This window comes from Salmo salar, chromosome ssa16 (genome assembly GCF_905237065.1).
Source record: "Salmo salar chromosome ssa16, Ssal_v3.1, whole genome shotgun sequence".
In the NCBI taxonomy this organism is placed as follows: domain Eukaryota; kingdom Metazoa; phylum Chordata; class Actinopteri; order Salmoniformes; family Salmonidae; genus Salmo; species Salmo salar.
Window position 1 is genome coordinate 43,218,100 of NC_059457.1, and position 14,401 is coordinate 43,232,500.

Below are 14,401 nucleotides of genomic sequence, written 5' to 3' on the forward strand. Positions count from 1 at the left end.
TCTTTTTAGTCTCCTGAGGGGGAATAGCCTTTGTTGTGCCCTCTTCACGACTGTCTTGGTGTGTTTGGACCATGATAGGTTGTTGTTGATGTTGACACCAAGGAACTTGAAGCTCTCAACCTGCTCCACTACAGCCCCGTCGACGAGAATGGGGGCGTGCTCGGTCCTCCTTTTCCTGTAGTCCACAATCATCTCCTTTGTCTTGATCATGTTGAGGGAGAGGTTGTTATCCTGGCACCACACGGCCAGGTTTCTGACCTCTTCCCTATAGGCTGTCTCATCGTTGTCTGTGATCAGGCCTACCACTGTTGTGTCATCGGCAAACTTAATGATGGTGTTGGAGTTATGCCTGGCCATGCAGTCATGAGTGAACAGGGAGTACAGGATGGGACTGAGCACACACCCCTGAGGGGCCCCCGTGTTGAGGATCAGCGTGGCAGATGTGTTGTTACCTAAACTTAGCACCTGTGGGCGGCATATCAGGAAGTCCAGGATCCAGTTGTAGAGGGAGTTGTTTAGTCCCAGGGTCCTTAGCTTAGTGATGAGCTTTGAGGGCACTATAGCACTCATTTCTTTCCTTTCTTTCCTGTTGTTCTATCCTCTGTACACTGATCTAATGGCTGGATTCAAGCTTTGTCATAGTTAATTTGACTGCGGTGGTCTACTAGGTTTCATACTTTGCATTTTCTTGTTCCAATTCTCTAAAATTTCTAGAACATTATGGCATTTCCCACTGGCAGCAGGTGTCTGCAACATGCCTCATGTAGGCTATGCTGTATTTTACCTTTAACATCCATGATGGCATGGTGGCATAACGTTCTTGTAGGTAAAATAGTCATATAAAGTGAAGGGCCTGCTATATTGTTTTTCCATAGATACTGTAGATGCCCCATCTGGGAGCATTTCAGCTGATGGTCTTGCATTGCACATTGAGGTCAGAGATCCTTGACTCGAGAGACATTTCTAGATGAACCATCTGTGTTTTGGTTATGTATCTCTGCCCGTATGCCATATTTGATTTATGTCTCTCTGATAAGGGCTGGGAAATTATGCATGTGCAGATTGTGCAACTACAATATGGCCTTCTCTCCTGCAAATTGCACTGGAACAGGTGAGAAAATGAACATGGAGCCTTCTGCACAGCACAAAAAGTCAGTCAGCTGAATATTGTCTTTAACAGGCCAGTGCACAACATAATTAGTGTGCACAAGCTCCAATGCCAAGCCTCACCACTGTGCATTGTTTTCTGTCTGAGATGTATTTCTATAAACTGACTTATTGTATTAATGCCTTTTTATTTTGAGAATATATTGAGTTTAAAATCTGTGGTTTCACAGATTGAGAGATTGAAGAAAGACATTGTTCTCCAGCACAATAAAAAAAGCCAATAAGATAAAAACAAACACAAATGCTTCAGAAACCTTCGCTCAGGGAGAGTTCTTGCAAATAAAGTACAATCAAATAAAAAACCCATACCTAGTCCAGCAATTGATTTCCTTCTCATTGAAGTCTACCTTTATAGCCAGAGCATTTTTATTCCAAGCAGCAATTGCAATGATCTATTACACCCATAATGTGAATGTATTCCTGATTTCAGATATCAATCGTTTGAAATATACTTATTTTAATGCCATTATTTCAATCAAACCTCATTACAAGTGGAGAGTGTGCTTTCAAGTCAGCCTGCAAGACATTGGAATATTATATTTCACGTTTCAAATGGTGTAAAGTGGGTTAGGCAATGTAATTTGATTCGCCAAATAGCAACCAGCAGGTGGTGTTAGAGAGGGTCTCAAATTCAAATTGAGCATGGAAGTGTTGAACGTTAATCCAGATCAGAATGGACAGAGCAGGCAGAACAACAAAATGCAGATTGCAGAAGGAATTTAATTACTGTGGGCTGACACTCATCAGGGGGAGCAGCCTACATATTTGTACTTTTGTAGAATTTCGAATAGTTCCCTTGCATTTTGAGAGGCGTTAAATCACAAGATTATTCTGCAACCACAAAGAAAGAGTGACAAAGAACGGGATTCGCTGGATATATTATACGGACAAAGGAAAGCTGTATTCTAACAATTGATTTTAAACAACCGAACTACTACAATTGGGAACATTTGAAATGGTTTCAAGTTATTTTTCCTTCAGAACGTTTATTGGTTTCCGTGTTCCAGAAATGAAATGCAACGTAGCCTACTCTACAATTATAAAGGAATTCACTTTACAGTGACATCCGATACGATTTGTTATTCTATTCGGAGTGACAAGAAAGAGAAAATAATAGAGAAAGACATTACCTATCGAATGAAATAAGACTGGAAGTTATATCCTGCAAGGAGACAGGAAGATTTTAACAATATGGGGTGAGTGCAGCTTTCTAGTTTCTCAAACCAAGTTGCGCTTTCTCTACAATCTTTTGAAAAGGCCAGGACAAAAAGTGAAGTTTGGGATGAGTTAAAGGTGGTATATGTAAATGACCCAAATGCATGAATTTGATTTGAAATATGCTGTAAACTTGGACATGTTATCGCCCTAATGTATGGATGTAATTAGCTGACTATATCCATATTACAGGGATCTAAACTCAAGCTAGGGTGTAATGTATGTATGTATGTATGTATGTATGTATGTATGCATGCATGTATGTATGTATGTATGCATGCATTGACCCACAAATATTTCCATAAATGTTTTGTTCATAAAATACCTACATTATTTTCTTAATGATCTTATTTAAAAGAGAAGTTTAATCTTATATTTATTTTCAACTGACCTAATTTCAATGTCATCAACCTTGATAACAGCCCTCAGCCTACACTCATGACCATGTAAAGGTTCACCTTGACTATGGCCACATTGTTCCACACTGTCAAACACTTACTAACTCATTCTGTTTTCATTTGTCCTGAAAAAAAAGCAGTCTTGAAGTTCATGCCACTTCAATAAAAAGTCTAATTTGATGTGTTTTCTTTTATTTCCATCACAGAAAAAGGAACCTTCCCTGAACTGTAAAAATGTATCCATCACACAGAGAAAGGTATTATTGTGCTTATTCATTGTCTATTTACTCTGTCCCCAAAAAGTACCCCCTCATCGACAACCCTCCCCCCAATTCCCCCATCTTGTCACATCAATTCTCTTGTGATATTATAATCCATTGCTAAACATTGGTATTATAACACCTACAGTACATAATGAAGTACAAACTGGATTTGTCTTGCCTGTCGTAATCTGCAGGTTTGGTTTCTGCACTAGGATGCATTTACCTTGAAATTGTCCTCATAAATTACTGCATTGTGTCTAAGGCATTGTGCCTAAAACAATTGTCCCAAAAATACGAAATGTTTTGTATTGCGCAACCTTGAGAAAAATTAGAAAAAGATGATCCACTGTATATGCAATGAAGTAGTCTTTTGTGGCATATAACCTAATGCTCAAGGAGAATTACGTGCTGCCTAATTGCTGTTTTTGCTATTGCTTTTGCATGCAATATTCTCTCTCCCAATCACCTTTATTTCTTGACTACAGCAATTTATCAGACATGCATGTATTCCTAGAGCCTAATGACTTTCAAGTTAAGAGCCTGAAGTTAATACAAGGAAGATTATGCTAAGAAAGTTTTGGCAAGTTTCCTGGTTCTTTAGCGAAAGGCAATGTTGTATTGTTAACATTTTTGTGAGTTGTTGAGAATTCCATTTGATGAAAACCCATAGTTTGGTCCCTGGAGAAGAATGTGTGAATTAAAGAATGAGAAACTTCAGCACCTTGATAGAAGACAATATGTGAGCTGAGATGTCGACTTCTTGATGAGTAGTTATGAGTTAGCGTTTCCACTGTGCTATTTTGGTATTTAGTTGTGCAGTGTCATGTTGCTGAACTGGGCCGGACACTTTCGCTGGCTCAGGAATGTCGACATGAGGCTCACTCGACTCCCGGGGGTCATGGGAATGAAACTGGGCTACTCCACTGTAACAGAATGATGCCAAGACTCAGATTTGTCACTTTAAAATGTATGTCAAATGATTGCAAAGTAAAACATTTAAAAAGAATACTTGAAAAACACATAAATGTGTTTTTGTACAATTTTTAGTAGACATGTTTTAAAGTCATCCTTGTGCATGGAGTTGTATGATTTGTTTAACTTTGCAATTATTGTTTTTTGTTTGGCATAAAGTGAAATATTCTGTTAGTGTGGAATTGCCCAACCCTTAAAGGAGAACTACAGTCAAAATTTGTTTCTCTCTAATACGTAGTGTTTTCCCAATCATCAGATATTTTCAAACAATCAGAGGTAGTACACTGCTCAAGAAAATAAAGGGAACACTAAAATAACACATCCTAGATCTGAATGAATGAAATAATCTTATTAAATTATTTTTTCTTTACATAGTTGAATGTGCTGACAACAAAATCACACAAAAATAATCAATGGAAATCCAATTTATCAACCCATGGAGGTCTGGATTTGGAGTCACACTCAAAATTAAAGTGGAAAACCACACTACAGGCTGATCCAACTTTGATGTAATGTCCTTAAAACAAGTCAAAATTAGGCTCAGTAGTGTGTGTGTGTGGCCTCCACGTGCCTGTATGACCTCCTACAACGCCTGGGCATGCTCCTGATGAGGTGGCGGATGGTCTCCTGAGGGATCTCCTCCCAGACCTGGATTAAAGCATCCGTCAACTCCTGGACAGTCTGTGGTGCAACGTGGCGTTGGTGGATGGAGCGAGACATGATGTCCCAGATGTGCTCAATTGGATTCAGGTCTGGGGAATGGGCGGGCCAGTCCATACCATCAATGCCTTCCTCTTGCAGGAACTGCTGACACTCCAGCCACATGAGGTCTAGCATTGTCTTGCATTAGGAGGAACCCAGGGCCAACCGCACCAGCATATGGTCTCACAAGGGGTCTGAGGATCTCATCTCAGTACCTAATGGCAGTCAGGCTACCTCTGGCGAGCACATGGAGGGCTGTGCGGCCCCCCCAAAGAAATGCCACCCCACACCATGACTGACCCATCGCCAAACCGGTCATGCTGGAGGATGTTGCAGGCAGCAGAACGTTCTCCACGGCATCTCCATACTCTGTCACATGTGCTCAGTGTGAACCTGCTTTCATCTGTGAAGAGCACAGGGCGCCAGTGGCGAATTTGCCAATCTTGGTGTTCTCTGGCAAATGCCAAACGTCCTGCACGGTGTTGGGCTGTAAGCACAACCCCCACCTGTGGACGTCGGGCCCTCATACCACCCTCATGGAGTCTGTTTCTGACCGTCTGAGCAGACACATGCACATTTGTGGCCTGCTGGAGGTCATTTTGCAGGGCTCTGGCAGTGCTCCTCCTGCTCCTCCTTGCACAAAGGCGGAGGTAGCGGTCCTGCTGCTGGGTTGTTGCCCTCCTACGGCCTCCTCCACGTCTCCTGATGTACTGGCCTGTCTCCTGGTAGCGCCTCCATGCTCTGGACACTACGCTGACAGACACAGCAAACCTTCTTGCCACAGCTCGCATTGATGTGCCATCCTGGATGAGCTGCACTACCTGAGCCACTTGTATGGGTTGTAGACTCCGTCTCATGCTACCACTAGAGTGAAAGCACCGCCAGCATTCAAAAGTGACCAAAACATCAGCCAGGAAGCATAGGAACTGAGAAGTGGTCTGTGGTCACCACCTGCAGAACCACTCCTTTATTGTGTTGTTTAAGTGTTCCCTTTATTTTTTTGAGCAGTATATATTGAGGACATTTTATACGTTTGGCATGAAGTAGGTCATTTGGATTCTTATTAAACCATTGTTTAAAATAGTTTACCTGTAGTATTCTGCAATCTATTTTCCCCATGGAAGATGTCCTTTGTTTCATTAAGTAGATCTCCATACCACATGGAGTGTAGTTTGGAACATGATGCTTTTATATTTCTTAGGTATTGCATACAGAGAGCTTTTTTTTACAGTTTGAAGCTTTCAAAGACTATATAATAACTAACTCATGGGCATTTTAGGCAGCTGATTTACATAGGGGGCTGTTTTCAGATCAGTGGCTTTGGGAGATGAACCGCTGAGAGTTTAAGCGCGAGATGAAGAGACAAGTGAGGGGGATTAGCCAGTGATGACACCCAGTGTCTCTGGGTGAACCCACACACCCAGGGGTCACTGGGAAAGTGTGTTTTAAAGCTGAACTCAGAATTTGAGCAAGAAGCTAATGTCAAATGTAAATGTAGAAACTGACTCCAGAAAGAAACAATCTATCACTTGCCTTCACTGCAAAAGGTTCAGAGTTGGACTTCTTTACAGACAAGTCTTCAATATGCACCAGAGAACATGCAATTGCAATACTTATTATATTTGAAATCTACTTGGTTTGTTGTTGTACAGGCTTGTTAACAAGGTGACACGTTTGAAGTCTACATTTGAACAGTCAGTGTAATAATGAGGTGTAATATTGATTGAGAGTTGGATCATTTTACCACAATGCTCTTTGTTTCATGCACTTGTTTTTCGCTGAGAGGGTGTTTGGCTATTGATATAGAATTTTACATTCTGTTGTCAAGTACACCTGAGGTAAAAACACTGATTGAAAGCTGATGGTCTGGAACTATGCCAGCATTAACCCTCGGCTCATGATGGACCTTTTTCCATTTGCCCGAAATGTCACTGATTCCCACAGAAGTGATTTGGCCAGATACAACGCCCATGATTAATTAATTGTTGTGAAACATTTAGATGAATTTATAGGATATAGGCATGCGTACAGCACGAGAAAGGTGATGAAATATAGATAAGTGGGGATGTCAGCCTGGGATGCAAGCCAAGAGAATAGTATTTTCCTGCAGTTCCCTCCTTCATCCAGCTGTCTAACAGCAGCTGCTGTCCCACTCACCTTGCTAGCCATCCACTCCTCACTGTCCCTGCTGATCATACAGCTCCAACTTGTTTGTTTCAGTCATTCCCTGTATGTTTCATATTAATAGACTACACTATGTATAAGCTAGTCAATGCCAACATGCTTCTGGAATGTATTGTATCTAGCTATATAGTATACACTTGTTTTTCCATTAATCAGTTTCATGTAATACTGTACACACATGCCATTCAGTTCATGTATGAGTGAGGGTGTGCCTATGTGTAAAAGGGGAGGGGGGTGAATATGATCTGGAGTAGGTTTATAATCTATCCGGACAACCCTGGATGTATTAAGACCTTTGCGGAGCCATGTTGCATTGAAAATGTCATTGTGATATTTACCTCGTCTTTAGGATACTTGCGCACAACACTGTAAGGCTGGTTCGACATGGCAGCGCAGAGGCTAATAGAGCGTTGTACAACACTGGCGGAGCATGGAAAGGATGTTTCAAGTTTTATTATTCATATGTACAGGATACACATGGTATATACCGTCCAATGAAGTGCTTACTTGCAGGTTCCTTCTCGACAGTGCAACAACAATAAGAAATAGGACAAGATAAGAATACAAACATAATGTAAATGTCTCAGTAGAATACATTGTGGTGGGTTGAGGTTCTCACTTCCACCCAGGTTCCTCCTTAACCTTGCAAGGCTGCACAGAATGTGCCCCACAATGTGTATCACTGTCACCCCTCCTCCTCCTGCCTCCGACTCTCCACGGTCCTTTGCCTTCCCTTCCGAGGCCTCGGTTTGGGCACCATGTTAATCCATGTTAATCTATGCATATCATCAAGTCTCAACCTGATGCAACATGACTGATACACATATCCCTCCTGAGATCCAATGACAGTTGTCATTATCTCAAAAAGACTAAAAGTGATATGATGAAAGGCCTAGTAGGAGATCAATTCTGTAATGATTCCATGTTGTGATAATCATCCAAACAGTTATTCCTCCTTGTCAAAAACAAATAAGAAGTAGCCAAGTGAGAACCTCGATTGAAATCAAGATTGGTTTGTCATTAATCTGTGATTTGTTTCAATTTTAAAATGTTTTTGTTGTTGTCAGAACCATTCCTCAGATATTTTGAACATAAAATGGAATTAGATCTGACCATAGTTTTACAAAGGGCTGTTTTTGCTAAGCATACGGGTTGTTGTATTTGGGGTCATCGGTGAAAACACCAGCTACATCCTGACTTCATTACTATGCCTATATCCTGGTTTCAATGGAATCCAAGTGAAATGGAACAGGGCACTGAACTGTTAATTTATTATATTTTCCCTTGTTTTCCCTTCTCCTTTCACAAAGTACAAAGATTATTTTGGACATTGTGTTCATTAAAGTCAATATAGCTAGCTAATTGAACTGTTGGGAGAACAGTACATTACATATAATAGCATTGTATAAACTCTATTAGTTGTGTAATGTTGCGTTCTCTTTTAATGTGTTTGAATCTACCCACAACATCTCATTGTAATATCCAACCACAATCCATTGATGGTTCATTTAACAGATGGCCTCTCTCCTAACCTAAACCCACAACAATACCCAGAGGCTTGCCAAAAATAATTAAATATCATCCATTTTGGAATGTCTGAGAGAGCTTGAAATGGGCATGGTCTAATTGACTCAACAACCAAAAACACATATCTAAACTTAGATTTCTTAATGAGCCAGAAAATCAATAGTTATTTTTGGTTGTAGTATACCCCTCTGGCGTACATCCTCCATTTCACCTACTTGTCTTGGAAGGGAATGACAGTGAGTGACAGTCTTGTGTTGCTAATGCTAACTACCGTTGTGTGTCTCCCCCGAAGGGAACAACCCATCTTCAGTGCCAGAGCACACGTCTTCCAGATAGACCCGGCCACCAAGAGGAACTGGCTCCCTGCCAGCAAGCATGCAGTCACCGTCTCCTTCTTCTACGATGCTAACCGGACTGTGTATCGCATCATCAGTGTGGGGGGCACCAAGGTGAGATATGAACCCTGCTGGCTCACTCTTAGCAACATGTCCTCATTGCAGTAAGATTGAACAGCTGAGTAGCACCAGTGCTGTGCACAGACCTTCTATTTTTTTCGGAGGGGGCAAGTGCTCAAAATCCAAAAAGCCACCCCTGCCCCCTCCGAAAAAAATAGAAGGTCTGTGCACAGCACTGGTGCTACTCAGCTGTTCAATCTTACTGCAATGAGGACATGTTGCTAAGAGTAGAAACAACTTTCAGAATTCATATCTCAAAATTCCTAATGAAGCGAACATTAACATTTTGGAGCATAAGACTATTTATTTCTGCAACAATTGTTAACACACTCACTCATCACAAATTGATCATTAATGTTGATGATTGATGTAAATCTGCTAGTTCAATATATATTTTTTAATGATTTATCTTCAATGCTCTTAACCTCTTACATCTAGACGTTCCGCTAGCGGAACACCTGCTCCAATATCCAATGATAGGCGTGGCGCAAATTACAAATTCCTCAAAAATACAAAAACTTCAATTTTTCAAACATATGACTATTTCACAGCATTTTAAAGACAAGACTCTCCTTTATCTAACCACACTGTCCGATTTCAAAAAGGCTTTACAGCGAAAGCAAAACATTAGATTGTCAGCCGAGTACCCAGCCAGAAATAATCAGACACCCATTTTTCAAGCTAGCATATAATGTCACAAAAACCCAGAAGACAGCTAAATGCAGCACTAACCTTTGATGATCTTCATCAGATGACACACCTAGGACATTATGTTATACAATACATGCATGTTTTGTTCAATCAAGTTCATATTTATATAAAAAAACAGCTTTTTACATTAGCATGTGACGTTCAGAACTAGCATACCCCCCGCAAACTTCCGGGGAATTTACTAACAATTTACTAAATTACTCACGATAAACGTTCACAAAAAGCATAACAATTATTTTAAGAATTATAGATACAGAACTCCTCTATGCACTCGATATGTCCGATTTTAAAATAGCTTTTTGGTGAAAGCACATTTTGCAATATTCTAAGTACATAGCCCAGCCATCACGGGCTAGCTATTTAGACACCCGGCAAGTTTAGCCTTCACCAAAATCAGATTTACTATTACAAAAGTTTGATTACCTTTTGTTGTCTTCGTCAGAATGCACTCCCAGGACTGCTACTTCAATAACAAATGTTGGTTTGGTCCAAAATAATCCATCGTTATATCCGAATAGCGGCGTTTTGTTCGTGCGTTCCAGAAACGATCTGAAATGGTAAATCAGGGTCGTGCGCATGGCGCATTTCGTGACAAAAAAAATTCTAAATATTCCATTACCGTACTTCGAAGCATGTCAACCGCTGTTTAAAATCCATTTTTATGCAATTTATCTCGTAAAAAAGCGATAATATTCCGACCGGGAATCTCCTTTTCGGTAAACAGAGGAAAAAACACAAAGACGGGGGGCGGCCAGTGCACGCGCCTAAGCCCACAGTCCCTTGATCGGCCACTTGAGAAAGGCGATAATGTGTTTCAGCCTGGGGCTGGAATGACGACATTCAGGTTTTTCCCGGGCTCTGAGAGCCTATTGGACCCGTGGGAAGTGTCACGTTACCGCAGAGATCCTTTGTAATGGAATGAGATGTCAAAGAAAGACAATAAATGGTCAGACAGGCCACTTCCTGTAAAGGAATCTCTCAGGTTTTGACCTGCCATTTGAGTTCTGTTATACTCACAGACACCATTCAAACAGTTTTAGAAACTTTGGAGTGTTTTCTATCCAAAGCTAATAATTATATGCATATTCTAGTTTCTGGGCAGGAGTAATAATCAGATAAAATCGGATACGTTTTTTATCCAGCCGTGAAAATACTGCCCCCTAGCCATAACAGGTTAAGTAATAACTTCATAATATAGCCTAATCTTCTAACTCATGATATCTGGCTAGTGACTTGTGTGGATATTTTAGTATATGGTGGTTAGCTTAAGTCTAGACTACCAGTTTTCAGTGCTTAATTTGTAAATTGGGAGGTGCCGGAACAGAAAGTGAGCACGAGAAGGGTGTGACTTGGGGAGTTCTGTGGTACCGGTGTTGTGCCAAAAAGCTCCCTCCTGACAGAATTATCCCGCCCCTTTGCGTGAACATGCACACACTCAATTCATCATTGCTGCGACTTGCTTGCTAGTTGGGATTTCTGATCACGTTAGGCTGCATTTATTTGTATTTATTTTTATGTCGGTTTGATATTGGCTATTTGGCAGTTTTCGGATTGGCTATTTGTTTCAAGTGTATTAGTCTATAAATAAATCTCTTTGCCAAAATTCGTCATCTCTCCCATATCTTATTGGACTAGTAGTTGTTCTGAAATGTTTATTGCTTGCCTACATTTTACTCCCTCCTCTATGTTTAATATAACACACATAGATACATTTTGGTTGCCGGTCCTGACTTGAAGTTTGTTCTATAGAAAGTATTTGATTCTGATGTGTGCCACATAAAGTATTTGTCTCTAGCCACAAAATTAGTGAAATTAGAAGGGGGAGGGGATTTCGTCAAGGCCTGCTGAAATTCTCCCCTCCCATCTATCTTGGCACTGCAAGGCTTGGCACACTTAAATGTTAATGTATTTAATGTTTTAAATATATTTTCTTGAATTACAATTATTTAATTATCAGACAAAGAGGATGATACTACCTCTAGAAATATTACTGCTTATACAAATTCGTACTCCTAAAAATGTGCTTTTAGTAGTGAACAAGCAATTACCCAGTTAGTGTCTTCCTCCATTATTGTCCACCTCCCCACAGAAGAGGCACATTTGGCTCAGGTCATCTAGCAAAACATAATGTCAAGTAGTCTATACATCTTTACAAGTATTTTTCTGAGTGAACAGGGAACAAGGGAATAGTACAGGTTTCTTTTAACATAATTATTTAAATACATGTGTTTTAGTGGCCATCTAGTCAGAAGTTGGATCAAAGATAACCTTGAAAGATCCATATAAATCAAATTGTATTTGTCACATACACATGGTTAGCAGATGTTAATGTGAGTGTAGTGAAATGCTTGTGCTTCTAGTTCCGACAATGCAGTAATATCCAACGAGTAATCTAACCTAACAATTTCACAACAATTACCTTATACACACAAGTGTAAAGGAATGAATAAGAATATGTACATAAAAAAAATATATGAATGAGTGATGGTATAGAACGGCATAGGCAAGATGCAGTGGATGGTATAGAGTACAGTATATACTAGAGGTCGACCGATTATGACTTTTCAATGCCGATACCGATTATTGGAGGACCAAAAAAAGGCCGATGCCGATTAATCGGCCGAATTTTTTACAATTTATTTGGAATAATGACAATTACAACAATATTGAATGAACACTTATTTTAACTTAATATAATACATCAATAAAATTAATTTGGCCTCAAATAAATAATGCAACATGTTCAATTTAGTTTAAATAATGCAAAAACAAAGTGTTAGAGAAGAAAGTAAAAGTGCAATATGTGCCATGTAAGAAAGCTAACGTTTAAGTTCCTTGCTCAGAACATGAGAACATATGAAAGCTGGTGGTTCCTTTTAACATGAGTCTTCAATATTCCCAGGTAAGAAGTTTTAGGTTGTAGTTATTATAGGAATTATAGGACTATTTCTCTCTATACGATTTCTATTTCATATACCTTTGACTATTGGATGTTCTTATAGGCACTTTAGTATTGCCAGTGTAACAGTATAGCTTCCGTCCCTCTCCTCGCTCCTACCTGGGCTCGAACCAGGAACACATCGACAACAGCCACGCTCGAAGCAGCGTTACCCATGCAGAGCAAGGGGAACAACTACTCCAAGTCTCAGAGCGAGTGACGTTTGAAATGCTATTAGCGCGCACCCCGCTAAATAGCTAGCCACTTCACATAGGTTACACCAGCCTAATCTCGGGAGTTGATAGGCTTGAAGTCATAAACAGCACAATGCTTGAAGCATTGCGAAGAGCTGCTGGCAAACGCACGAAAGTGCTGTTTGAATGAATGCTTACAAGCCTGCTGGTGCCTACCATCGCTCAGTCAGACTGCTCTATCAAATCATAGACTTAATTATAACATAATAACACACAGAAATACGAGCCTTTGGTCATTAAAATGGTTGAATCCGGAAACTATCATTTCGAAAGAAAAATGTTTATTCTTTCAGTGAAATACGGAACCGTTCCGTATTTTATCTAACGGATGGCATCCCTAAGTCTAAATATTGCTGTAACATTGTACTACCTTCAATGTTATGTCATAATTAATTACGGCCTTTGTTAGGAATAAATGGTTTCGCAATGAGCCAGGCGGCCCAAACTGCTGCATATACCCTGACTGCTTGCATGGAACGCAAGAGAAGTGACACAGTTTCCCTAGTTAAAAATTCATGTTAGCAGGCAATATTAACTAAATATGCAGGTTTAAAAATATATACTTGTGTATTGATTTTAAAGAAAGGCATTGATGTTTATGGTTAGGTACATTGGTGCAACGACAGTGCGTTTTTCGCAAATGCGCTTGTTAAATCATCACCTGTTTGTCGACGTAGGCTGTGATTCAATGAGAAATTAACAGGCACCGCATCGATTATATGCAACGCAGTACACGCTAGATAAACTAGTAATATCATCAACCATGTGTAGTTAACTAGTGATTATGTTAAGATTGATTGTTTTTTTATAAGATAAGTTTAATGCTAGCTAGCAACTTACCTTGGCTTATTGCTGCCCTCGCGTAATAGGTAGTCAGCCTGCCATGCAGGCTCCTTGTGGAGTGCAATGTAAGGCAGGTGGTTAGAGCGTTGGACTAGTAACCGGAAGGTTGCAAAAACGAATCCCCGAGCTGACAAGGTAAAAATCTGTCGTTCTGCCCCTGAACAAGGCAGTTAACCCACCGTTCCTAGGCCGTCATTGAAAATAAGAATGTGTTCTTAACTGACTTGTCTAGTTAAATAAAAAAATTAAAAAAAAATATGTACAAAAAATCGGTGTCCAAAAATACCGATTACCGATTGTTATGAAAACTTGAAATCGGCCCTAATTAATCGGCCATTCCGATTAATCGGTCAACCTCTACTATATACATATAAGATGAGTAATGTAGGATATGATAACATATAAAAGTGGCATTGTTTAAAGTGGCTAGTGATACATTACATCAAGATGGCAAGATGCAGTAGATGGTGTAGAGTAGAGGTCGACTGATTAATCGGAATGACCGATTAATTAGGGCCGATTTCAAGTTTTCATAACAATCGGTAATCGGTATTTTTGGACACCGATTTTCATTTTTTATTTAGCTAGGCAAGTGTGTGTATGTGTATATATATATATATATATATATATATATATATATATATATATATATATATAGATAGATAGATAGATAGATAGATAGATAGATACAAATGCAATCCCTACAACAAGTGTGCCCATTCAGGTCAGTAGGAGTATTTTCCCATGCATATATTATCAGACACTGAAACTC

At 39.8% G+C, this 14,401-nt stretch overlaps 1 protein-coding gene across 3 annotated transcripts in view; it reads left to right on the forward strand.

Moving 5' to 3' along the window:
* Window positions 1–1,798: 1,798 nt before the first annotated feature.
* The window catches only part of LOC106573912 (homer scaffold protein 3), a 44,090-nt gene continuing 31,487 nt past the window's right edge, over window positions 1,799–14,401 (forward strand). For 2 of the 3 annotated variants that reach the window (XM_014149365.2, XM_014149366.2), the window contains exons 1-3: window positions 1,799–2,363; window positions 2,987–3,037; window positions 8,721–8,877. In XM_014149365.2, the coding sequence (XP_014004840.1) occupies window positions 3,015–3,037; window positions 8,721–8,877 (180 nt within the window). In that variant the 5' untranslated portion in view covers window positions 1,799–2,363; window positions 2,987–3,014. The remainder of the gene's footprint in view (window positions 2,364–2,986; window positions 3,038–8,720; window positions 8,878–14,401) is intronic. The other variant, XM_014149367.2, reaches the window with a different exon arrangement.